We start from the raw sequence: 27,958 nt of genomic DNA on the forward strand, positions 1-27,958 counted from the left end.
GAGCCCCTCTACATTTCCTTTATCCTTGTCCTTGCAAAGGCAAAGGAAAGTGTGTTCAGCACTTCTCAGAAATAGTTCCTACTTCCTGATGGCATATTTATAAAGAGGAAGACTGAGGAAAACATGCAGAACCGTACTGCAGGAAAAGTTTCAGAAGAACATGAGTTTGAGAATGAAGGGTTTTGCATTCTTTTTGCTGGCACTATGTTGCTGTCTGTCTGGGACACAGGGTCAGGGAGACCACAAGGACCAGAAAGCATGCTGCCCATCTGACACTTGCTCTCTGATGAAAGAACTGACATCTATAGCAGAGAAACTAGGAGCCATGGGGGAGAAATTGGGAACTATGGGGTATAACCTGAGACTCATGGAGACCCGGTTACAAACCAGTGAGAATGAAGTGGAGGAGCTGAAGAGACTAACTGGAGGTAATATAATGCTTTTCACGTGTCACCAACCTCCTATCCACCCATTGCTTCTCTGTCTATTATAGGGATTATCCTATATTCAACTTTCTAACAGCCTCTGATCTTTGAATACATTATTGTATACAGCGGATATGATATACACTAAGTGTACAAAACATTAGGAACACCTGCTCTTTCCATGACAGACTGACCAGTTGAATCCAGGTGAGCTATGATCCGGTATTGATGTCACTTGTTAAATCCACTTCATATAGAATAAGGGGAGGAGACAGGTTAAATACGGATTTTTAAGCCTTGAGACAATTGAGAGATGTGTTGTGGATATGTGCCATTCAGAGGGTGAATGGGTAAGACAAAATAGTGCCTTTGAACGGGGTACGGTAGTAGGTGCCAGGGCACCGGTTCGAGTGTGTCAAGAACTGCAACACTGCTAGGTTTTTCACGCCCAACAGTTTCCCGTTTGTATCCAGAATAGTCCACCACCCAAAGCACATCTAGCCAACTTGACACAACTGTGGGAAGCATTGGAGTCAACATGGGCGAGCATTCCTGAGGAAAGCTTTCGACACCATATAGAGTCCATGCCCTGACAAATTGAGGCTGTTGTGAGGGCAAAAGGGGGTGTAACTCATTATTAGGACGATGTTCCTAATGTTTTGTGCAACTCAGTGTACTTTTTAATATAGGTAATCTCATCCATCCTGTATCTCTCTCAGGTCGGCCTCAGGTGGCCTTCTCCGCAACTCTCTGGGAGACAGGGGATGCCCCTGGGAACACAGGACCTTTCACCACTCCCATTCCACTGCAGTACAAGAAGGTCTTCTCAAACACCGGCAGCTCCTACAACCCTGCCACAGGTACTAGATATACTCTCACTCTCTCTCTCTCTGTGTGTGTGTGTGTGTGTGTGTGTGTGTGTGTGTGTGTGTGTGTGTGTGTGTGTGTGTGTGTGTGTGTGTGTGTGTGTGTGTGTGTGTGTGTGTGTGTGTGTGTGTGTGTGTGTGTGTGTGTGTGTGTGTGTGTGTGTGTGTGTGTGTGTGTGTGTGTGTGTGTGTGTGTGTGTGTGTGTGTGTGTGTGTGTGTGTGTGTGTGTGTGTGTGTGTGTGTGTGTGTGTGTGTGTGTGTGTGTGTGTGTGTGTGTGTGTGTGTGTGTGTGTGTGTGTGTGTGTGTGTGTGTGTGTGTGTGTGTGTGTGTGTGTGTGTGTGTGTGTGTGTGTGTGTGTGTGTGTGTGTGTGTGTGTGTGTGTGTGTGTGTGTGTGTGTGTGTGTGTGTGTGTGTGTGTGTGTGTGTGTGTTGTGTGTGTGTGTGTGTGTGTGTGTGTGTGTGTGTGTGTGTGTGTGTGTGTGTGTGTGTGTGTGTGTGTGTGTGTGTGTGTGTGTGTGTGTGTGTGTGTGTGTGTGTGTGTGTATATATAAAACTAAAAGCTATGTCCCTACAGGTATCTTCACTGCCACGGTCAAAGGAATGTACTACTTCCGTTTCTCAATGATGAACAACCTGAACACCCCTCCTAATTCTGTGGTGTGTTTGACCAAGAATGGCCAGAGGTTGGTGTCTGTCTGGGACACTACAGGATCTGATGCCAACGACAGTGGCAGCAATGCAGTGGTCATTCCTCTGGAGGTGGGAGATAACGTCTATGTTGAGTTACAGGCTAACAGGCTGGTTTATGATGATAGCATGAACTACAACACCTTCAGCGGCTTCCTGCTCTTCACGATGTAAACATGGAACACATTTCAACAGCTAAATGGTTGAAATTACTTTATTTTCTTTAGTAGACATAAAATAGTAATCTGTGTTTCATAGCACACTGTGGGGTTATAATGCAGTGCAATAATGTATAAGAGTAGGTTGTCATCAGGTGGACATGTAACTGTATAAATAAATACAAAATATATTGATCCTAGATGTAACTGAACATTTTTGTATGGTAATGCTTCACTGAAGTGAAAAAATGTAATAACTTTTACTATATGTACATGAACTTACATCTGTCAATAAACATTTAACCATTCATGAAAAAACATTCCTTTACTACTCAGATATGTGCAGAGTAGTCCTACTCCTAAGTGCCATAACTCAAGTCTGAATTCCCCCTAAGTGAACTGGCTATTATATTGATCATGGTGAGGTACATTTGAAAGGAAGATGCATGCATTTCAAAATGGATTTTCCAAGATACTGACAAAGTAAACTCCATTTATAAAGACCCCGTCAGACACATTTCATGTAAATAAGTGACGCATAAAAATCAAATAATGTCATATGAGTTTCAATTGACCAGTGGTGGAAAAAGTACTCAATTGTCATACTTGAGTAAAAGTATAGATACATTAATAGAAAATGACTCAAGTAAAAGAGAAAGTCACCCAGTAAAATACTACTTGAGTAAAAGTCTAAAGTATTTCAAATCAAATCAAATCAAAATATTTATATAGCCCTTCGTACATCAGCTGATATCTCAAAGTGCTGTACAGAAACCCAGCCTAAAACCCCAAACAGCAAGCAATGCAGGTGTAGAAGCACGGTGGCTAGGAAAAACTCCCTAGAAAGGCCAAAACCTAGGAAGAAACCTAGAGAGGAACCAGGCTATGTGGGGTGGCCAGTCCTCTTCTGGCTGTGCCGGGTGGAGATTATAACAGAACATGGCCGAGATGTTCAGATGTTCATAAATGACCAGCATGGTCCAATAATAATAAGGCAGAACAGTTGAAACTGGAGCAGCAGCACAGCCAGGTGGACTGGGGACAGCAAGGAGTCATCATGTCAGGTAGTCCTGAGGCATGGTCCTAGGGCTCAGGTCCTCCGAGAGAGAGAAAGAGAGAAAGAGAGAATTAGAGAGAGCACACTTAAATTCACACAGGACACCGAATAGGACCGGAGAAGTACTCCAGATATAACAAACTGACCCTAGCCCCCCGACACAAACTACTGCAGCATAAATACTGGAGGCTGAGACAGGAGGGGTCAGGAGACACTGTGGCCCCATCCGAGGACACCCCCGGACAGGGCCAAACAGGAAGGATATAACCCCACCCACTTTGCCAAAGCACAGCCCCCACACCACTAGAGGGATATCTTCAACCACCAACTTACCATCCTGAGACAAGGCTGAGTATAGCCCACAAAGATTTCTGCCACAGCACAACCCAAGGGGGGGCGCCAACCCAGACAAGACGATCACATCAGTGACTCAACCCACTCAGGTGACGCACCCCTCCCAGGGACGGTATGAGAGAGCCCCTGTAAGCTAGTGACTCAGCCCCTGTAATAGTGTTAGAGGCAGAGAATCCCAGTGGAAAGAGGGGAACCGGCCAGGCAGAGACAGCAATTTATTTGGTTATAAATATACTTAAGTATCAAAAGTAAAAGTCATAAATAATTTCAGTTTCCTTATATTAAGCAAACCAGACGGCACTATTTAAAAAATATATATTTCATTTACGGATAGCCAGGGTCACACTCCAACACTCAGACATAATTTACAAAACAAACATTTGTGTTTAGTGAGTCTGCCAGATCAGAGGCCATAGGGATGACTAGGGATTTTCTCTTGATAAGTGAATGAATTCGACCATCTTCCTGTCAAAATGTAACAAGTACTTTTGGGTGTCAGGGAAAATGTATGGAGTAAAAAGTACATTCTTTTCTTTAGGAATGTAGTGAAGTAAAAGTAAAAGTAGTAAAAAATTGAAATAGTTAAGTACAGATAAGGATTTTTACTTAAGTACTTTACACCACTGCAATTGACAGGGTCTTCATTTCAATCACACATTCAACATAAAAGTTAGTTGTGGACAGGGGTTTTAGATCTGAAATAAGTGTTTCCTATGTATCATTATGGAAGAACAGTAATTTAGGGAGAGGCAGAGGTCATGGGGCAACATAAAGCATAGAGGTCTGCATGGTTTATGATTGTTATAAGCTAAACAAGTTTACATTTTGTAAGTGACCTTTAATAAATGCCCTGTTGTCTTTAAGCTTCTGTTTTTAACTTCATTGCCTCTCTTTACTCTATTTTTTTTCTTCAAAGCAGGTCCATTAATTTGTTGTTTTGCGCAAGTCTGTATTTTCCCTCTCTGTTAACCACCCAAAACTTTCCAGCATCTTGTGCAATATTTGACAAGTGCACAATATAAAGAGGAAGACTGGGCTGAGAAACAACGGGGGAACTATGGGGGATAACCTGAGACTCATGGAGACCCGGTTACAAACCAGTGAGAATGAAGTGGAGGAGCAGAAGAGACTAACTGGAGGTAATATAGCGCTTTTCATGTGTCACCAACCTCCTATCCACCCATTGCTTCTCTGTCTATTATAGGGATTATCCTATATTTAACTTTCTAACAGCCTCTGATCTTTGAATACATTATGACAACTGACAGTTCAATATAATCTCATCCATCCTGTATCTCTCTCAGGTCGGCCTCAGGTGGCCTTCTCCGCAACTCTCTGGGAGACAGGGGATGCCCCTGGGAACACAGGACCTTTCACCACTTCCATTCCCCTGCAGTACAAGAAGGTCTTCTCAAACACCGGCAGCTCCTACAACCCTGCAACAGGTACTAGATATTGTCTGTTTGTGTGTTGCATCATGTTGTGTGGTGCTGTGTTTTGAAACTAAAAGCTATATCCCTACAGGTATCTTCACTGCCACGGTCAAAGGAATGTACTACTTCCATTTCACGATGATGAACAACCTGAACACCCCTCCTAATTCTGTGGTGTGTTTGACCAAGAATGGCCAGAGGCTGGTGTCTGTCTGGGACACTGTAGGAACCGATGCCCACGACAGTGGCAGCAATGCAGTGGTCATTCCTCTGGAGGTGGGAGATAACGTCTATGTTGAATTACAGGCTGGTCCATGATGACATCATGAACTACAACACCTTCAGTGGATTCCTGCTCTTCCCCATGTAAACATTGAACACATTTCAACAGCTAAAATGGTTGAAATTACTTAATTTTTTATATAAGGGTTGTATTCAATCCGTATCGCAGAAGTTCCGCGTTGTAGCCCGATTGCCTTTAAATGTCAGTATCAACTGCATTTACAGCAAACCGGCTCGATTGGAAATTACGTTTAAGTTTCAAGCACGCGCAACGCAGATTTTCAGCGATATGGATTGAATCCTGACATTAAGTTAGTAGACATAAAATAGTCATCTGTAGCACACAGTGGGGTTATCATGCTGTGAAATTATATGCTTCCGGTCTTTTATTGTCACACTTTCCACAAGGCTGCTGTTCCACCACAAGACAAACTCTTTTTCAAAAGAATGTGTCATCTGGTGGACATAACTGTAAAAATTCAAAGCCATTGGTCTTAGAGGCAACTATAAAATGTTTGTACAGTAACGGTTCACTGAGAAAAATACAAAATAATTCCAAATTCATAGCAGTTACAATACATGCACATTAAACTTACATCTGGCAAATGTTTAACAACCTGGTGCAAAAAGACTCCTTTATTAAGACACTATTCACAGTAGTCTTAATTCACAGGATTATTCTTTTCAAACCCGTACGCATGTCCAAAATAACTAGTAGGACTTGAGGTTTTCCATCGGAAATCAAAGAGTTGTTTCACAAGCGCATTAATGTACAGAGTTTAGTGGTTCAAGCGCTATGCAACATTTTCTGGAACATTTGAAAGACATTTCACAAACATGGCCGTCTGAATTTCTGCACATCTGCTTGTTTGTGTTTCAAAACGTATTCACAGTTCTGAACAAACCTATTCCTTTACTATGAGTTTGGCTGAACACAATGCCTTCCCCTGGTCGTTGGTGGCCCTACAGGTGTAAACATCCGAGTCCTCTGGCCCAACCTGGGCCAGGACCAGGGTGCAGAGCCCATCCTCTTCATACTCTATCTGCACCCGCGATGACTCCTCCAGAGGCTCCTCCCCCCTCAACCACACCACCTCTGGGTCAGGATACCCTGAAAGGAAAGGTCAGAGGGGTGAGAGAGAGGAAACATCCAATGACAAGAGCTCAGGAAAATAGAACGTAACAGTTACACACTTGAAAAGCTTAACATGTATCACACAGCAGGATGCAGCTGTGTGGCCTTGAGCAAGGGACTTAGTTAGGCACGATAGCTCTTAATCAATGCCCAACTTTAAAACAAAGCCTTTCAAATCTTTTCAAGCACCAGCTGAAACTCAGTGAAAAGGTGTAATTCGGTCAACCAATCATGTCTAATAAAGCCATTGAGATGGAAGCTGTTTGTAGTGTAATGCAGTGTATAGGTAGGTACCTGTGAGGTGACAGGAGAGGCGGGCGGTGGAGCCCCGGGAGGCAGTCTGGTCCGTTAGGGTCAGGGAGAACTGGGGCCCCCCCTGGAGTTTGACCTCTAGAGACTGCAGGGCCTGCTCTGCCTCAGGACTCAGGGGGCTGTCTGTCAGGGGTCAGACACAGGGTCAAGGATCACATCAGAGTCGTAGCCTGGTCAGCCAGACTGAGGACAAGTCAACCAATGGTATGCGTAGCGCTCATCTGGTTGACAGGTCTAACAGGGTCATATCACTAGGGGCGCAACTTTGGTTTTAGAAGTGGGTCCGCATGGTCCTAAAGCACACCGCTGCCTGATTTTGTATCACATTCCAATGATAAAACTGTGGTGGGGGTGGGGGGGGGGACAAAAATGCAATTTCAGAATGAAAAGTTGCACCCCTGTGTATCACATGAGGAATGGTAGGGTTATGAGAAACTGACATGGTTTGTATTGAGTATGGCAGGTTTTGGAAGTCTGGAGGGAGGTCTCACCTTCTGCAGGGGTGGTGGGAGAGCCAGGCCCATCGGCTTTAGACAGCAGAGCCATCCTCTTCAGCGCCAGCAGGGCTTTCCCTGTTTTCTACAGGAGATACACAGAGAGGCTTCAGTCAGTTCACGCCAACTGGGGGATGATGAAATAATTAAAGAACTGAAATGTAGTAAAATACAAAGTGTCACCTTGGTGGGGAACCCACTACCTACCTTCCACTTCTGCTTGGCGAGGTACCTCTTCATCTTCTCCTTGGAGAGACACTTGGTGGTGCTGGGGTCTGCTGAGATGGGCTCAGCTATCCAGGAGTGGATCAGAGCCTCCTCACAGGATATCCTGCACCTGGGTAGGGACAGACAGAGAGGGTTAGAGGATGGACAAGGCTCGTCCATATACAGTCACTCAGAGACATACACATATATACATGTACAGGTATATGGAATATGGTGTTGTCCCAGACCTTGGTTCCTTGTTGAGCAGGGAGCTGATGAAGTCTTTGGCCTGGTCAGTGATCTCTTCGAAGCTCTCCTCATCAAACTCCCACTGAGCACCAGTCACCAAGGCCAGGGTCTCTGCCTCACTGTTACCCTGGAAGGGAGACTCACCACTCAGTCTGAACACACACACACACACACACACACACACTATATATATTAGCAATAGCAATGTATGGCCACTAGGTGGTAGAAAAGCTAAATTTTGTCAAGCCCTGTTGTAGGCAGAGAGGAATGTCTCTAATTGAGAATTATTTAAACAGAATATTTATTGCCTTAGTACTCACAATATGTAGCAGATGACGCCAATGCTCCACATGTCTGTAGCTAAGCTAACAGGCTCATAGCCAATCACCTCTGGAGCCACAAACTCTGGTGTCCCGTGCATCACCTTCAGGGGAGTGGAGGGGTCTGGAGGACAGACAACACCTCAGGGTAATGAGGATGCGTCCCAAATGACACCCTATTCCCTACATAGTGCACTAATTTTGACCAGGACCTTTTTAAAACACAGCCCCTATGGGCCCTGATCAAAAGTTATTCCCTATATAGGTAATAGGGTACCATTTAAGGCACAACCATATATCACAGTGAACACAGAGGCAGACATCATTTATTTTCCAGGTGTCGCAATGCAAACCAACAATTCTTCCAAAACCTGCAGCACCATTCAACACCCATGGCTCTGTCCCTCAGCCAGCCCCACACTCACCCAGCTTGCTGGCCAGGCCAAAGTCAATGATCTTAATGCGCGTGCCAGTGTGATCAACACACACTATGTTTTCAGGCTTCAGGTCCAGGTGGATGATGTTCTGCTGGTGCATATAGCCGATCCCCTCCACGATCTGCTGCATGTAGTGCACACTGGCCGGCTCTGTGTGCACAAAGCTGTCGTCCACTATACGCTCAAACAGCTCACCTCCGGCAATGCTGCACACAAACAATCACAGGGTCAATAATGGTTGTATTTTCAACTTGATTCAATTCAACTCAATTCACATTAGTGACAGCAGACGTCATGCATTTACTTCTACAGGGCTCCATGGCTTCCACTGCCATGTATTGTGGTCAATGATTGTTGTCTAGATTCTATACTTACAACTCCATGACCATGACCATCTCTGGCTTGAGATCATAGGCCCCCAGACACTGGACCAGTTTGGGGTGGTGCAGGAAGTTCATCAGCTCCATCTCTTTACGGGCCGCCTCCCTCTCCTTGATCCGCCGGCCCTTGTAGAACTTTCCGGCACACACACGGCCCGTCTGCTTGTGAGTGAGTTTGAACACCTGGCCAAACTTCCCCCTGTGGAGTGTCACAGGAGATAGATGTCATTAACTTTACTGACTTTATTGTCCCCGTGGGGGAATTTTGTTGCAGTGTCATGTACATGTTTAAAGTGGTCTTTCAACAACAAAAACAACTTTGATAACAGTTCCATACCGTTGAAGTCAGAAGCTCTCATAAACTTAGGCTGGAGTCATTAAATCACATTTTTCAACCACTCCACAAATGTCTGGTTAATTAACAAACTATAGTTTTGGCAAGTCGGTTAGGACATCTACTTTGTGCATGACACGTCATTTTTCCAACAATTGTTTACAGACAGATTATCTCACTCTATCACAATTTCAGTGGGTCAGAAGTTTACATACACTAAATTGACTGTGCCTTTAAACAGCTTGGAAAATTCCAGAAATTTATGTCATGGCTTTTGAAGCATCTGATTGGCTAATTGACATAATTTGAGTCAAATGGAGGTGTACCTGCGGATGCATTTCAAGGCCTACCTTCAAACTCTGTGCCTCTTTGCTTGACATCATGGGAAAATCAAAAGAAATCAGCCAAGACCTCAGAAAAAAATTGTAGACCTTCACAAGTCTGGTTCAACCTTGGGAGCAATTTCCAAACGCCTGAAGGTACCACGTTCATCTGTACAAACAATAGTACGCAAGTATAAACACCATGGGACCACGCAGCCATCATACCGCTCAGGAAGGAGATGCGTTCTGCCTCCTAGAGAGGAATGTACTTTGGTGCAAAAAGTGCAAATCAGTCCCAGAACAGCAGCAAAGGACCCTGTGAAGATGCTGGAGGAAACAGGTACAAAAGTATCTATATCCACAGTAAAACGAGTCCTATATCGACATAACCTGAAAGGCCACTCAGCAGCGAAGAAGCCACTGTTCCACAACAGCTCAAGACATCAGTCAGGAAGTTAAAACTTGGTCGCAAATGGGCCTTCCAAATGGACAATAAACCCAAGCATACTTCCAAAGTTGTGGCAAAATGGCTTAAGGACAACAAAGTCAAGGTATTGGAGTGGCCATCACAAAGCCCTGACCTCAATCCTATAGACATTTTGTGGGCAGAACTGAAAAAGTGTGTGCGAGCAAGGAGGCCTACAAACCTGACTCAGTTACACCAGCTCTGTCAGGAGGAATGGGCCAAAATTCACCCAACTTATTGTGGGAAGCATGTGGAAGGCTACCTGAAACATTTGATCCAAGTTAAACAATTTAAAGGCAATGCTACCAAATATTAATTGAGTGTATGCAAACTTCTGACCCACTGGGAATGTGAAAGAATGATGAAAGAATTAAAAGCTGAAATAAATAATTCTCTCTACTATTATTCTAACATTTCACATTCTTAAAATAAAGTGGTGATCCTAACTGACCTAAGACAGGGAATTTTTACTTGGATTAAATGTCAGGAATTGTGAAAAACTGAGTTTAAATGTATTTGGCTAAGATGTATGTAAATGTCCGACTTCAACTGTACCAATAAAAAGAGACTAGCCTGCTGGCCTTACTGGGATGATAGGAACATTAGCCCAAGCTATTTAAGAGGGATATCACACCTGTTACAAATTATTGTCTAGTCCTGTTTTTCCTGCTGAGGGGTGCCCTATACCTGCGCCCAGAGGGGAGTAGTTCAAAATCCAGGTACAGGGGGTGGCTTGGGTCTAAAATTATTTTGTGAGCCTTGCGGAGGGCCCTGACCTTAAAGATCTCATCCAGGCCTGTCTGTGTGACTCCAAGTACCTTGCTTGCTGTGGTGATAATCCTTCTCAGCATATTTCTCTGGCTGACAGTGGCATTGCCAAACCAACAAACAATACAAACAGTTAAAATACTCTCAATGAAAGACTTATAAAACAGAGTCAGTATAGAAGTCTACATTAAAAGATCCCAGGTCTTTGAGAAAGTACAGTCTCTGTTGGATCTTTTTGTAGATCAGGTCTGTACATTTACTCCACTGAAGCTTATTGTCCAAGAGGACACCCAGATATTTGTATTCCTCTACAATCTCTATGTTCTGACCTCTGATAGATGTTGCAAAGGTAGGTGTTGGACATAGACTTCAGGAAGCGTACATCTCTTTGGTCTTACTGGTATTGAGGACCAAGTGTGATTCCTCACACCACTCTACAAAGCCATCTAGGACCGGGCCATGGTGTTCCACGTCATCATGCAACAGGCTGATCAAGGCAGGGTCACCAGCGAACTTATTGAGGTGTCTGTCAGGATGGGAACTAGTACAACTATTAGTGTACAAGATGTACAGGATAGCCTGTGTTGGTGTTGCGTATATCCTACACATGGGGGGACCTATTTTGACCCACTGTGAGCTTTGGCTCAGGAAGTTCAACAGCCACAAAACCAGCCCCCCATCTAAGGAGAAGTCCCGAATGAGTCTCTGTGTCAGAATGAATGTAAGGCTGGATTGTGTTGAAGGCAGAAGGAAAAGTCAACAAACAAAACCCTGACATGGGATTTGGCACCCTCTAGATGTCTGTAGACCATGTTGAGGAGAATAAGAACGGCATCATAAACTCCTCTGCTAGGCTGATAGGCAAACTGAAATGGATCAATGAACTTCTGGGTGACGCTGAGAATATGATGACTTTTCACAAGTTTCTCAAGGCATTTAATTTCTAAGGATGTGAAGTTGACAGGGCGGTAGTCATTCAGCACAGAGGGATTAGATGCTTTAGGAATTGGTATAATTATTGAGTTTTTCCACAATACTGGTACATGTTGCTGGTCAGGCGAAGATTGGAAAATGTCTAAAAACACCAGCCAATTGTTCAGCACAGTACTTTAACACATGTTCACTTATTTTGTCTGGGCCTGGGCTTTTGTGTGTGTTACATTCCCTGAACAATTTCAAAACATCAGCCTGTTTAATCCCTTGCCAGGCCAGCCTTGAGTTTCCTGAGGAAAGGCTCCTCTCCACCCTTTGCTTGTTTGAATCCTTGTCCACCAGTATCTGTCTTTTGATCTCACGTTGTACATCTCTTAAAGCCTGTCTATCACCCCCAGCATAAACTGCCTTCTTCCTATCAAGTAGTGATTTTAGATGTTTTGATACCCAAGGCTTGTTGTTAGGAAAGATTTTACAGGTCTTAGTATGCACAACTGACTCAACACAGAAGTTTACATAGTCTGAAATAACCTCTGAGTTCATCCAGATCAGAGCTGCTGTCCTCAAATACCTCCCACATAGTACAGTCAAAACACCCCTGGAGACCAAATACCTCCCACATTGTACGGTCAAAACACCCCTGGAGACCAAACACCTCCCAAATACCTTGGTAGCTTTTACGGTTTTGTCCCTACAGGTGGCAGCGGAAGAATAAGTATGGCCAACAGAGTAGTTTAACTGCTTTACACATACACAGAGCTAGTCAAGTTTGCACTAATATTGACATCCACGCAATGGATTGATGAGACACATTTGTCCATACAAATCAGATTCAGTCTATGATCACATGAATGTGTGTGTGAGGAAACATTGTCGAGGGCCACATCTGGATTTAAATATTCAACAGAGGGCCACACAGATTTTGTGTGGAACCGATTTGTTTGTCAAAATACATTTGCAGGGCCAAAAAAGAGGACAGTTACTTCAAAATATATGGGTCTTCAAAATATATGGGTCCTGTCACGCCCTGGTCAAAGTATTTTGTGTTTATCTTTATGTATTAGGTCAGGCCAGGGTGTGGCATGGGTTTTTTGTATTGGGGTGTGTTTTGTCTTGGGGTTTTGGTGTTAGTATTGGGATTGTAGCGTAGTGGGTTATCTAGCAAAGTCTATGGCTGTCTGGAGTGGTTCTCAATTAGAGGCAGGTGTTTATCGTTGTCTCTGATTGGGAACCATATTTAGGCAGCCATATTCTTTGAGTTTGTCGTGGGTGATTGTCCTATTTGTCCTGAGTGTCTTGATGTCCTTGTTTATGTTAGTTGACACAAGTATAGGCTGTTTTCGGTTTTCGTTTCGTTTATTGTTTTTGTAGTGTTCGTGTTTAGTCGTGTTTACGTTTGTTTAAATAAACATGGATCGCAATCGACACGCTGCAGTTTGGTCCGACTCTCCTTCACCACTAGAAAGCCGTAACAGGTCCATTATAATTTCTACAACTTGATCTAGTTTTAGACGTTCAAGAGTAGCCTGGAGTGTTTGTTTTATCTACAATAATAATTTCCCCCCCAAAATGTATAAATACTCAAACCTCCCGCAGGCCAGATCTGTATTTTGCCCACCCCTGCTCTAGACATACATAGACACACAGACCTGTGAACCCCATGGACCATAATGCAACGGTAATCGGTGCCAAACCGTCTGTATAATCATGGCTGCAGAACAGCTTTCTCCATCTGGAGAGCTGAGAAAGAGATCTGACCTAGATCTGACCAGGAATGTAAAGGAAGGGTTGCTGTTATCCCTGACCATGTGACCTGACCAGGAAAAACTCTGGGGTTTTCACCAGAGATTTCCTGGTCAGGTCATGGTCAGGGAAATCTCAGTGTCCTAACTACAGTACTAGAATTTAGAGATTCTATTATATGGTCCTAACCACTAAATCACTGAGACAACTCTCTGCCTTCATACTGTACAAGTTCAGAGGAAGGAGAGGTGTTAGTAGAGATACATACACATGTAAAAGATATGATAAAGTGAGTGGATCAGAAAATTAAAGCACGTCCCTTATTCTGACTAAATGGAGAGGATCAGGGTTGCTACATGCTCTGTCTGAAATCTTCTCTCCTCTATGCGCTGTCTGTCTGAAATCTTCTCTCCTCTATGCGCTGTCTGTCTGAAATCTTCTCTCCTCTATGCGCTGTCTGTCTGAAATCTTCTCTCCTCTATGCGCTGTCTGTCTGAAATCTTCTCTCCTCTATGCGCTGTCTTTCTGAAATCCTCTCTCCTCTATGCGCTGTCTTTCTGAACACTTCTCCCCTCCATGCTCTGTGACTCAATATTCCCCTTTCTGTTGACTAAACACTGAATCTGCAAGTGTTTTTGTCAAGGCTAGATCAGCCATGTCTTGGACATTTCAGAGGGGAGTGAACCATTTATTTTGCTTGAAAAACCTTGTGAACAAGAGCTGGCATGAACCCAGTTAGTGAGTGTCCCTTATCTGTAGATGAACAGACATCTTTGTTCATGTCAATGAACCTACCTGTGTGTTTTTTTGTGTATTGTTTCATGGGAGATACTTACACTCCCAGTTTCTCCAGTATATTGTAGTGATCGGTGACCTTGTGGGTGGAGTCGATGGCGACGTCCTCATATGTCCGAGGAGACTCCTCCTCTTGTGGCTCAGCTACAGATCACACACAGAGACGGACATGTGAGCTGTCAGTCATCAGATAGGCCGCATCAATCAATGCACCTAATGCATGCTATTGATACAAATCTACTGGAAACAGATTGAGTTGAAAAATCTTGTTGAAATGTGTTCCTCTCTGCAGCTGATGGCATGAAGGTGCCATCAGCTGCAGATAGATTAAGATTTTACATTTTAATTATTTAGCAAACGCTTTTAACCAGAGCAACTTACAGTAGTGAGTGGATACTTTTTCCTGTACTGGTCCCCAGTGGGAATCAAAACCACAACCCTGGCATTGCAAGCACCATGCTCTACCAACTGAGCCACATGGTATACAGCCACACATGAAGTTCACAGTATACGACTCCTGCTGGAACCAATCAACTAGACACCAACATGGCTCACCTATCTGCTCCATCTTGATAAGCTGAGACTCCTCACTGGGCTCGCTCACCCCCACCACGTTGTAGGCCCTCACCCGGAAGCAGTACTCCCCCTGAGGCTCAAGCCCGGAGCGCACCTTGTAAGAAGTACTCTTGCAATGGGCTGTGAGCTCACTCCAGTCCCCAGACTCAGCGGGGCCTTTTCTCCTCACCTCCACCACGTAGCCCAGTACAGCACTGCCTCCGTCGTAGCAGGGCCCAGACCAGGACAGGACCAAACAGAGAGGAGAGACAGAGAGGAGAGACACCACAGGGCTGGAGGCTGGGGACTGGGGCCGCTCTAGGACCAGGAAGACACGGCACAGGTTACAAACAGGTTCGGCACAAAAACACACAAAGCACAGAAATGTTTTGCAAGGGTTATTTACCTATGACAGAAAGAGTGAGGGTGTGATGCGCCGAGCTCTTGCGGTCTCGTACTACAACGGTGTAGCGTCCTGAATGCTCAGGTCCTGGCTCTGCTATCACCAACGTAGTGCTCTGATCACTGCTCTCTACCCACAACTCAGACCCATCTACAACCTACAGAGTGAGTTAGACAAAGATAGACAAACTATACACTCACACACTCAGAACACTATGAAAAGAAGGCTAGTGATATTTGTTTACTCGTTAGAAAAGATTTGTAAAAATATTGTACCGGTTCTTTATTTCGTATCCAGCAGGCCACCACAGGGGGACTTCCACAGAACACACACGTCAGACGGGCTGTCTCTCCTAGCCGTGCCTCAATGTAGGATGGGGGATCCTTAAACTGCAACAAGACTGTGAAAGACGGTAAAACAAACTTCTGCGTTTTGACTAGAGTCCACTAGAGGCCTCAAGGGGCCACAATAATTATTTGTTTACAAAACATTATTAACTATGTGTGAGAACTGCGTTTGTTTTTGTACATGTAAGTGTCATTGTGTGTGTATGGTGGGTCTGTTTGCTTGTACGACTGTTGCGTTTGTGTGTATGTGCTTGTACGACTGTTGTGTTTGTGTGTATGTGTTTATGTGTGCGGGTCTGCAGGCAGGATTTTATGACCAAACACAGATGACATAAACACAAGTAGCAGCAGTCCTTATGAAACCAACAGTATCCAACAACTACAAACACCTACACACACACACACACACCAGTACATAACATGGTAAAGCATTCAGACCAAACATCATTTACATTGAAAATGAATTGCCTATACTGTTATCAAGTATGCTGAAGATAGAAATGGTTAGATATCATTTATAACCACGTACAGATGACTTCCTTATAACCCTGACATTATATTACATTACATTGGAGAAATCCATTTAAGTGCAAAGCCCTAAAGGGCTTTGTGGATACAGCCTCTTTCTGGTCAGTAGTCAAATCAGTATGGCAGTATGGCATATTTGACTAAAACCACTGTGATAAAGCTGCACTTCTGTTCTAATTGGTGCGAGTGTATAAAGCACTTTTTCTTTGAGACAAGAAGGACTGACGTCACAAAACCTCCCATGGAATGCATTCAACTGATGCCCGTCTATTTTTAAATATTAAATACATTTATTTACCGGCCTACTTCTAAACAACTTTCCTCTTTCTTACACACAGATTAGAGGCAACTGATAAGACTGGACAGCCAGCATACATTAAGTTATGACAAATCAGCTTCTGGGCAATCCACTGAACGAGGTAAACCTACACCAACTATTGACAAAGTTACAAGTTATCTACACAAAAGGATGCAATTAAGTTAGGGATGGGCAACTGGTGGCCCACATGAACTATACATCCTTTTATGGTTCTATCTGGTAACACCCTTACCCAGTTCATACACAATAACACTCTAGCCTTACCCAGTTCATACACAATAACACTCTAGCCTTACCCAGTTCATACACAATAACACTCTAGCCTTACCCAGTTCATACACAATAACACTCTAGCCTTACCCATAGCAAAGTCCCTCACTACAGCAGCACAATACACACTGGCAATAAAGAGGAGTACAAAGGGTCAAACTAAACGTGTTGCTCTAGTATCTGAGACTGGAAGACAATATGATTCAAACGCTGTGGGTTGATAAAAACACAAAAGATGAAAGCAAGGACAACAACTGGAAATGTTATACAGAATGAATGCATTGAAAGAGAGACAGGTGCAGCTCTTGGCTTGTTCACAGATGAAGGGAGAGAATAGTGTGTATCTTACCTGTCCCCGACCTGGCTCTCTTCTTTGGCGTGACTTCTGTGGAGACTGGTGGAACCGAGGTGATGTGAGATGAGATCACAGGTGCAGGTAGTTAGTGATAGGGGTGTGGGAGGGCGTGGCTAAGCTCTCTCTGGACCATAACCAAAGATTGTCTATTATATTGACAAGATATTCGAGTGAAAGCTCTAACAATGGAAATACATGTCCTCAAATATGGAAGGCAGGCAGGAGGAAGCAAGATCAGGTTGGACCATTCTAGCCAATGAGAGGGCAGATACACGTGTGAACACCAGGCCATAGAGATAAATAGAGGGCTCATATTTTTATCTGTGCCATTATAGTGTCTGTGACAGCATGGGCTTCTCCATTTTAAAGTAGTCCATTTCCTTCATCATTGGCTGATTGCTCCCAACTCATAGGAATCTCCACCCAGTTGACTAATTTAAAATGGTGGAAGCCCTCAATGGCAAAGTCCATGCTAAAATGGGTTATATCCATGATGAGGCCTTTATCTCTATGACAACAGGAACAACTCCGATATATTTGATCATATATGCCTCACGTAGTAAATTAACCATTACAGTTTTTGTTCACAAAATTGCCTGAATACCAGCGTACTAAATAGTATGCGAAAAAAAGAATGTTTTATAGTATGTGAAATGTCATCATCTAATGCGCGATTGCGTTGACTCTTGTCCATCGTTCATTTTGGTACGGCAGATCAATGTATCTGATTATCAGCTGTTGTCAAACACATGAGTTGAAAAAGACGAGTTAATTCTACTCGTTGAAACGCCGAAATGAGTATGCGGTTTTAGTTTGTAGTACACTAGCATGGGTATTTGGACACACCCACTGTCTAGGTTTAACTATGCTACAGTGGACTGTGTCTTCCCCAACGTGGTGCTGGACAGAGAGCAGTGAGAGAGCAGATCAAAGCAGCGTTGTAATACAGAACAAGGGAAACAGTACAAAGGCTGGATGAGACTTCCATGCAGACACTGTTGTTGAACTAAGCATTGATTGGTTGAAGTGATTCATGCCAAATATGACTGATTTGGTTCATCTGAATGAAGAGAAAATAACCAGGTATCCATAATAACCCATAGTGTGTTGGACAGAAAGCATATTAATGTCTTTAGAAATAAGCCAAAAGTAAATGTAGCATTTTTGCAGAAATAACTTTGTCTAAATAACTTTGCCTAAATAACTTTGCCTACTTTAAAGAGTTGTATACAACATGAAATAGATATACACTGAGTGTCCAAAACATGAACAACACCTTCTCTTTTCATAACATAGACTGACCAGGTGAATCCAGGTGAAAGCTATGATCCCTTATTGATGTCACTTGTTAAATCCACTTCAATCAGTGGAGATGAAGGGGAGGAGACAGGTTAAAGAAGGATTTTTAAGCCTTGAGACAATTGAGACATGGATTGTGCCATTCAATGGGTGAATGGGCAAGACACAATATTTGAGTGCCTTTGAACGGGGTACGGTAGTAGGTGCCAGGCGCACCGGTTTGAATGTGTCAAGAACTGCAACACTGCTGGGTTTTTCACACTCAACAGTTTCCTGTGTTTCCTGTGTATTCCTGTGTGTATCAAGTATGGTCCACCACCCAAAGGACATCCAGTTAACTTGACAACTGTGGGAAGCATTGGAGTCAACATGGGCCAGCATCCCTGTGGAACACTTTCAAAACCTTGTAGAGTCCATGACCTGACAAATTGAGGCAGTTCTGAGAGCAAAAGGGGGTGCAACTCAATTTTAGGAAGGTGTTCCTAATGTTTTGTACACTCAGGGAATAAGAGATAGTCTATAATGAGTTCATGTTTCACCTTTTCGGGGTCCTCCTGGGCTCGGGGTGTTAGAGCTTATTGTGGAGCTGGATTGTGTGAACACACTGTCATTGTTGGATGACAGTAGTAACTTTGAGCCTCTGTTCTCCATAATGTTGAGGGGAGGGGAAGTGTGTGAAGTTGCGACTCCACAGATAGGCTTAAAGTCTGCGTTGTTTCCATCAGGGGACAATTTCAGTTTCGTATCCCGTAACAGAAGGGACAAAAGGGGGAAAAAAACACAACATCAGAATCTAAACTCTTACTGCAGTGCAGTTAACCCTTTGTGTTGTTGGTGTTCATGCAAAAAGCCAGTGGCATACTGCATTTTCACTGATCTGCGTGTGGTACGCCAGTGATCTGAGCACACTTCAGCATTGTGTGTGTGTGTTGTCTTACCTCTCACACACACATCTGCGCTGCTGGAGGTCTTGCCCCCTCGGTTCTCTGCCACACAGGTGTAGGTGCCCGCGTCCTCATATAGGCATTCCCTCACCACCAGCCTAGCCTCACTGCCATCGAAGAGGGGCTTCCCAAAAAACACTGCCTCACCTTCCCAAGGGAACACCCATATACAGCCACATGAAACTCTCTCAGAGCTCAGGCCACTGACACTAGTCCTCAGCTGTCTGTTCGTCTCAGAGAGTGTGAATGTGAACGAGAGAGACCGGCATAGAAAAGGAAACTGAGTATGTGTGAGGGAGAACACCCACTGTCTTAACATTTAATTCATGTGTTAACGGAGGAGCGTGAGCAGTATCACTTGGAAGTAGTTTCTTATCCTTCTAAAGTGGTGATATATAAAGAACTACAAAACATCACAAGGTAGTACTAATTCGCAACATGGGCAGCAGAGTGACGTAAATGTGCTTTTTATTTACCTTGTTGTTTGGGCGTTCAAGTACATTTGGCAATGGATATAAAATGTCACAGTGGACATTGATTTTAATGAAGACATTTTCTTTTCCAATTCCAAGTCAAATTCATAAAGCTGAATTCTAATGGCACAGAGCCAAATTGTGCAGGACATGGAGAATAAGGCCTGTCCTCAGCTCACCATTGTGCAGCCAGGACACACTGACTGGCTGATTTCCTGTTATAACCCCTCGGAGTGTGATGTCACTTCCTTCATCTGCCGAGCAGTCCTCCAAAGGCTCTGTGAACAGGGGTGGATCCAGACTTCTGAGGGGGGTTGGTGTGTGGCAGCTGTCCCCTGGATGAGATGGTGCAGGTGGGGTGAGAGACAGGGTAACAGGGGTCAGGGGACAGAGAGTAACATAAGCACATTTGAAATTCAAATTCATCTGTTCTATGACAGCCTGATAAGCAGGCTCCTATCGCTCTGTTTGGCACGCGAAACAACCACACGTACATGTAACATCTTTGTGTATGTGCTCTGAAATGAATCAATCAACACTCAAATCACACGTTGTCACATACAACAAGTGTAGACCTTACCGTGAAATGCTTACTTTACAAGCCCTTAACCAACTGTGTAGTTCAAGAAGAGTTAAGAAAAATATTGACCAAATAAACTAAAGTAAAAAATAATAAAAATGAACACACTAAAATGACAATAATGAGGCTATATACAGGGGGTACCGGTACTGAGTCAATGTGCGGCGGTACAGGTTAGTCGAGGTCATTTGTACATGTACTATACCACTTTGATACCAGTAGACCTACTAATTTGGGTGGAATTTGGCCACTCTGTTTTCTCACCCTGGGGGAAAACAACTGCTAAAACACTTTTGGTCAGCCTGCCGGTACTAACAGTGGGGTGTTCAGCCTGGCCTGTCATCTTGCATTGCTGACAACGTTTCCTTATCGCTGCTTTTGTATTTCTGTTCTTCCTCTGCTCTAATGTGCTAACCACATCTCTCATCTAGCAGAGTATTTATCAGCTCTCCCTGTTACAGGAAAGACTCCAGCATACCGTGACTCCTACTATATTGTCTACAACACAGACACAAATAGCCCAAACCCACACATGTATATTGGGAAAATAAGCCTGAACCAAAACACATGCAACAGAAACACTGAGACCCTTCCTCTGTGTTTCTCCACCAGACCACCAAATTAGTATTAAGACAGCAGTAGTACACAGCCAACATCTTGGCACTAAAACATCTCACAGTATCTAAATTGTAAATCTGTTTGTTATGCAACAATACATATTTATTGACAACAACTAAAATTGTATCTTTATTTTCATCTTAACATTGATCCCTGGCATTAATCTTCAGCCAGATGCAACAGGATGACACTGTCTGCTTGCTGACGTCAGCCACTAGCTTCTTCCTTGCCACTCCTTCAATGCTGAGCACCCCCTGGGTTCTCTAGAGTGATTGGCCCGCGACGCTCCTGCAGCCGACCTCAATTGGTAGATTCCAGGCTCTCCATCCATTCTTCTGACTTAAGGATGAGGGACTGGTATTTCTCGAGCTTCCACTCATGTGCCTCCTATATCCTCTCCACCCAGGGCACTGTGAGCTCGATGAGGACCACCTGCTTGGTCCTCTAGACCAGAGAACGATATCTGGTCTGAGGATTGTGCTGGCTATCTTCTCTGGGAACTGGAGCTGCTTCTTGAAGTTGGCCCACATCTCCCAGTCACCTGCTGTGTCAAGGATCCCTTTGGTCCTTGTTCCCTTTGCTGCGATGTCTCCTGGCCTGAGGAAGTGGATGAAACAGGAGCCCTGGTTGAGTTGTTTGGGCTTTCTCCTTTCCTGCTCCATTCCCGCGGCCAGTCCTGCGGCCAGTCCCGCGGCCAGTCCCGCGGCCAGTCCCGAGTCAGTATATGGTCATGCTGACACCTGAACTTTCCATTGGTCAGAGCTGCTTGTCAAGAGGACACGTGCTCCAGGTTGGCTGGTCATCCACATAGTGTGCAGCTGGGGCTCTCTGTCAACCCCAATGTGTGGAGGTTTGTTGGTGTGGGCAACACATCATACACAGAGAAAAGCAGAAACGTAATCCGCTGCCCTTCCATGTTCCAGATGTCTTGCCATGTGAGTGCCCTCTCTTGCACACTCTTCCATCATGTCCAGCTGCCCTGTTTTTTCCTGACTTCGATCTCTGCCTGGCAAACCCTCTCATCCTTGCTGTCCCGCAGCATCATAGCCTGACGTGCTTTTGTTGACTTGTACTCATTTACAAAAAAAATGTATTGGTAGCTGCAGCTTGCTGTCAGTGCTGTACAGGCAGATGAAGGAGTAGCTTCATGAGACCGCCAGCCATCTCCTGAGGAAGTTGTTCATTTTCCTCTCTAGTGCCTCCACTGTTGAAAGAGGTACCCCATAGGCAAGCAGTGGCCAGAGGAGTCTGGGAAGTACCTTGTGTTGGTAGCCATATGCCTTAAACTTGCCTGGCAGGCCGCTCTTCTTCAGAGTTGTCATCCACGTGTCAGCTTGCAAGAGCATCTCCTTCACACTCTCTTTGTCATTGAGCTCGGGACTGTACCACTTCCCCAGGCTCTTCACACTTCCCCGGGCTCTTCACACTTCCCCGGGCTCTTCACACTTCCCCGGGCTCTTCACACTTCCCCGGGCTCTTCACACTTCCCCGGGCTCGAGGTGGACTACCTTGGGGCCTCTAGACCAGAGAACTTTAGCACTTCCCCAGGACCATAACCATCCTGACGATGGGGATGGTCTCCTCTCCAATCTTGAATCGGTACAGTTCCTGGACACTTACCCTTTTCAGGCTTGAACTCCATCCTGGAACATTTGGTGAGCTCTTCCAGATCCTCCAAAATCCATCTGCCTTAAAGAACTGACTTAGCTGTGATTGTCACATCATTCATGAATGTAAAAAAATGTTATCCCCCTAATGTCACGATATAATTCACACGCTGCTTACACGCCTCTTTTACTTTCCAGTGCGGATGGAGCTGTCACAGTAATGTCATCCTACACTACAGGTGTTTAGGATACTGCACTCTGAGAGAAACACAGTCACAAAGCATGTACAAAGGAGGCTGAGGGCGGCGGGACTAATGTTTTTTCTCCAAACCCCTTCCTCGGGTTGTTCAAAACACGAACCACATGGCCTTTTAAATGCACTCACAATCAACAACTGGGAATGTAGATTCCTGCACCCTTCACTTCTCAGGTAATGGTTGGGGTGGCAGGGTAGCCTAGTGGTTAGAGTGTTGGACTAGTAACCGAAAGGTACAAATCTGTTGTTCTACTACTGAACAAGGCAGTTATTGAAACTAAGAATTTGTTCTTAACTGATTTGCCTAGTTAAATAAAGATAAAAGGCAAATTAGGGAAAATCTGAAAATACATGAAACACTGTACATGCTTTGTTGGTGCACATTCAAGGAAGTACACGCCATAAATGTTAAAAAATGTTGTTAGGTGGATGGCAGTGGACGTTTTGCACTGTAACTATAAGCAACAACTAAACAAAAGCCAGTACTCAAGAAGTACAGAGTCCAAACACCAACACAAGATGTTAACATCTACAATATCAAACTGGTAAGCAGAGTCCAAACACCAATACAAGATGTTAACATCTACAATATCAAACTGGTAAGCAGAGTCCAAACACCAATACAAGATGTTAACATCTACAATATCAAACTGGTAAGCAGAGTCCAAACACCAATACAAGATGTTAACATCTACAATATCAAACTGGTAAGCAGAGTCCAAACACCAATACAAGATGTTAACATCTACAATATCAAACTGGTAAGCAGAGTCCAAACACCAATACAAGATGTTAACATCTACAATATCAAACTGGTAAGCAGAGTCCAAACACCAATACAAGATGTTAACATCTACAATATCAAACTGGTAAGCAGAGTCCAAACACCAATACAAGATGTTAACATCTACAATATCAAACTGGTAAGCAGAGTCCAAACACCAATACAAGATGTTAACATCTACAATATCAAACTGGTAAGCAGAGTCCAAACACCAATACAAGATGTTAACATCTACAATATCAAACTGGTAAGCAGAGTCCAAACACCAATACAAGATGTTAACATCTACAATATCAAACTGGTAAGCAGAGTCCAAACACCAATACAAGATGTTAACATCTACAATATCAAACTGGTAAGCAGAGTCCAAACACCAATACAAGATGTTAACATCTACAATATCAAACTGGTAAGCAGAGTCCAAACACCAATACAAGATGTTAACATCTACAATATCAAACTGGTAAGCAGAGTCCAAACACCAATACAAGATGTTAACATCTACAATATCAAACTGGTAAGCAGAGTCCAAACACCAATACAAGATGTTAACATCTACAATATCACACTGGTAAGCAGAGTCCAAACACCAATACAAGATGTTAACATCTACAATATCAAACTGGTAAGCAGAGTCCAAACACCAATACAAGATGTTAACATCTACAATATCAAACTGGTAAGCAGAGTCCAAACACCAATACAAGATGTTAACATCTACAATATCAAACTGGTAAGCAGAGTCCAAACACCAATACAAGATGTTAACATCTACAATATCAAACTGGTAAGCAGAGTCCAAACACCAATACAAGATGTTAACATCTACAATATCAAACTGGTAAGCAGAGTCCAAACACCAATACAAGATGTTAACATCTACAATATCAAACTGGTAAGCAGAGTCCAAACACCAATACAAGATGTTAACATCTACAATATCAAACTGGTAAGCAGAAACCAAACCAATAAATATCATTGTCATGTAAAACAAGCAAATCTACTGTCTGAAAATGAAAGCGAAATGCTTTGTCATGGTGTGTGGTTCGGGTTCATTCAGCTATGCAGTCTCTGGGATAAATGTCTGTTCTAACTTGTCTATTACAATGTTGACCTGAACAACTAGAAAGCAATGCCAATAGTTAATCTCCTATACCCCCCTCCCCCCATCACCACCACGCACTGAACACTCTCACACACACACACACACACACACACACACACACACACACACACACACACACACACACACACTTACCTGTACTAGAGGCTGTGTCTACCCCAGTCCTAGTGGCAGTAGCAGAAGTGATACTGGTTGCCAGGATGTTTTTTCCCTGCCCAGGGGAAGTGTTGGTGGGTCCGATGTACATCCTGAGGGTTGATACATAGCGCTTCTTGGAGCTGCTGTCACTGCTCATGTCCGGCTCCACCATGTCTCTGCATTTAACGCACAAACTTAAACAGTCATTTCCCAAGCCGCTTATCAAACATCCTCTCCCTCTCTCGGTCACTGTTGCTCTCTCACACTCACAGCCAACTCATAGATCAGTCATAGTTAGAGAGAGGGGCATGAGGGAGGAGACTCTCTTTCTCCCTTTCACTTTGTCCCTATCAGTGTGTCTGTGTATCTCTGTCCCCTTCTCACACCCACCCACCCCTTATGCTCACTAACCCCACAGCTAATAGAAACACACACACACACACACATATACAGAAAGAGAGATTATCCATATACAAACACAGCCAAAGGTTGCTTTGTCAAGTGTTTGATTTGTTCACATTCACCTGTCTTACTGTTTGAGTGCTCACTTATCAGTGTAGAGACTGAACTTTGGATGTGTGTGACATCTCTGTTACATACTGTATGTATAGTTTCACACCAGGAGGTGAGAGCATTGAACACAACAGCCACACCCCCATAACAGTTAACATAAATCCCAGAGAGAGACAGCCACTAGAAATCTTTCCAGTGTCCATGGTAACACAGACCGTAGAACGAGTGGCTGCTACTGCAGCAACCAGCAGCTCAGTGGGTGCGTTCCCTTCCCTCAGGCTCAGTAGAGAGGAGGCTTTACTGTACAGACACTATTACTATGAGCATCCCTGGTAATAGTAGAATGACCTATGTAGATCTAGGTCTAGTCAGTTCTCTCACACAGCACAGTAAGCCAGTAAACTACAGCACAGTATGTCAACCTGACGACAGTAAGTCTCGTGTTCCAGTCTTGTGAAGCAGTGTGCTGCACTGGCACCAACAAATACACTAGATGTTTGTCTATCATAGTTATTGAAACTGTTCACTGAACTGTTGATACCTTTACTGATAGTTACTTATTAATACCTAGCTTAATGCCTCTGCATCCCTCTCACACACAGAGCATTTGTGTTTCACTGCCCTGATTTCAAGTACTACTGTAGTAGATCATTCACTCAATATCACTCTGCTCCCCTCACTTTCCATCCCTGCTCCAGCCCTCCCAGATTCCACATCATTAACCACATAGAACGACTGCCATGTTCAAGGTCAGTGATGAGTTGGGCTGTTTGGGTTCCTGTAGAATCTGGGATAAGAATGATCAAAGCAAATACATTATAGAGAGAGATAAACATTGTGAGGAGGTGTTGTTTAGCTACCATGTTGTGATTGTGATGACCCTCCCACTCTGTCTGCCGTATTCTTTCTCTTTGCTCTTGTTTTCCTTATTAGGATGCCGGTGGGCGGAGCCTGGAGGTTCGTCAGTGACATGGGACACACCTGGGCCCAGGTGTGTCCCAGTATAAATACACCTCTTCCCCATTCATTGAGGAGACTCTCTCTGTGCAGACACGTACAGATTTTGGTTGTGGCATTTTTGTGGACGTTTTGCTTGCTTGCTTTAGCACCTGTCAACACCCCTCATGATCACATTTATGCACGCAAACACTCACTTACACTACTGATTACTGACTACACACACCATTGGTAACTGTATTTAGTTTACTACAGTTAATAAATACGTTTTGTCATTCCTTATCTCCACTTTGTCTCCCTTTTTGTTATGAACTTCGAGCCGGTTCGTGACATAAGTACATTCTTGCTAGATTACACTTTGACAATTTAAGACAAATTGGAATTACACCACTTGCAATGCATGTCATATTGCAACAACTCATTGGTTCAGTAACTGAAATACAGCAGCGACTATGGATGGTCTGCATGTGTCAAGGTGCACTACTAGGAGGTGCATGCTAAACTACTCTGTTAACCATCACATTTCTACTAGAATTACAGCGCTGTAATAAAAACCGACCATGTGTACAGGCAGGTGGATTCCCTAGAATTCCTTCTAGTGGGATCCACTAGGATTTAGACTTAAGACCTACAAGATGAATGTGAATGGCATTAGTCAACACTGTGTCCTCAGTCCTCATAGATAAGGCAGTCTGTCATTTTATTTCACAAGCCAACTTGAGGATGAAGCTGAGACGCTTTACTAGAAGGACACTAAAGATTCCCAGGCTGGTCTAATAGACTAGATGTAACATAGTAAATGAAAATCTGGGAGACTAAAATTAGTATGATTTGTTACGTTTGGTGTGGCTACATACGACAGAAGGTTACTTAAGGCAAAACCAAAAGGAGGGTGGATGGTTTGGCATATAACGCTAACGTCTAGTAACTCAAAGGTTGCGTGTTTGAATCTCATCACGGACATTAGCATTTTAGCAACTTTGCAACTACTTACTAGTTTATAGCTACTTTGCAACTACTTAGAATGTTAGTTAACCCTTCCCCTAACCCTAACTTTTAACCTAACCCTAAACCATAGCCTAGCTAACATTAGTGTAAGCCACCTACCCACCTAGATAACGTTAGCCACAACAAATTGGAATTCGTAACATATACGTATTGCCAATTCTGAACATATCATACAAATATGAATTGCAATTCGGAACATGTCATTTGAATTGTAATTCGTAACATATAATATGAATTGTAATTTGTAACATATAATATGAAATGGATGATGGACATCCACAAATGAATACTTACCACACCAAATGTAACATATCATATTAATTTGAGTGTCCCGGAGTCCAGATTGCAGGCAGATTCCAGAGTGTTATTCAACCAGGCTCTTTGATAAATCCATAAGATAAACTCATGCCTAAACCTATTACCTCGTCCAACAACAACACAGCTACAACATACTCAGTATGAGGCCACACACACACACACAGAGTAGACTGTGCACACATCCACACGTCTAATTTGGCATCCGAAATAGATGCTAGAGCGAGAAGTACTCAATTTTGCTAACACAGGACCATTCATATAGGCCCTATTATGCAGGACAGAATCCAAATAAAAACACGATTTGTACCTCCTAACAAAAGCCTACACAGGAGTTTGAATCAGAGCGGTGTTGACAGACGGACAGTACAGAGTTGGACAAACATTTGGCAAGTCATGCTGGAAG

The 27,958-nt window shown here is 43.7% G+C and overlaps 1 protein-coding gene and 1 pseudogene across 2 annotated transcripts; one reads left to right on the forward strand and one right to left on the reverse strand.

Annotated features, from left to right (window-relative positions):
* Positions 1 to 100: 100 nt before the first annotated feature.
* On the forward strand, positions 101 to 5,880 carry LOC109893331 (complement C1q-like protein 2; annotated as a pseudogene). The gene is made up of 4 exons (XR_002255747.2): positions 101 to 351; positions 4,612 to 4,688; positions 4,854 to 4,994; positions 5,074 to 5,880. The product of XR_002255747.2 is annotated as a complement C1q-like protein 2 (transcript).
* Positions 5,617 to 27,958, reverse strand: LOC109893329 (myosin light chain kinase, smooth muscle-like). The gene is made up of 18 exons (XM_020486510.2): positions 27,532 to 27,958; positions 24,757 to 24,935; positions 19,833 to 19,988; positions 19,175 to 19,327; positions 18,776 to 18,943; positions 16,932 to 16,976; positions 15,394 to 15,518; positions 15,122 to 15,275; positions 14,716 to 15,033; positions 14,202 to 14,304; positions 8,794 to 8,997; positions 8,407 to 8,624; positions 7,982 to 8,105; positions 7,661 to 7,813; positions 7,413 to 7,542; positions 7,203 to 7,290; positions 6,694 to 6,834; positions 5,617 to 6,375 (listed from the first exon to the last, which is right to left on the reverse strand). The coding sequence occupies exons 2-18, from the start codon at positions 24,929 to 24,931 to the stop codon at positions 6,170 to 6,172; spliced, it is 2,661 nt and encodes an 886-aa protein (XP_020342099.1). The 5' UTR covers positions 24,932 to 24,935; positions 27,532 to 27,958; the 3' UTR covers positions 5,617 to 6,169.

This window comes from Oncorhynchus kisutch, linkage group LG6 (genome assembly GCF_002021735.2).
Source record: "Oncorhynchus kisutch isolate 150728-3 linkage group LG6, Okis_V2, whole genome shotgun sequence".
In the NCBI taxonomy this organism is placed as follows: domain Eukaryota; kingdom Metazoa; phylum Chordata; class Actinopteri; order Salmoniformes; family Salmonidae; genus Oncorhynchus; species Oncorhynchus kisutch.

Coding starts and splice junctions, on each gene's coding strand:
- LOC109893329 (XM_020486510.2), bottom strand. CDS start 24,931: ATGGTGGAGCCGGACATGAGCAGTGACAGCAGCTCCAAGAAGCGCTAT. Junction 8,998..14,201: donor ATACTGGAGAAACTGGGAGT/GTAAGTATCTCC, acceptor GACACTCCACAG/GGGGAAGTTTGGCCAGGTGT. Junction 7,291..7,412: donor TCGCCAAGCAGAAGTGGAAG/GTAGGTAGTGGG, acceptor TATCTCCTGTAG/AAAACAGGGAAAGCCCTGCT.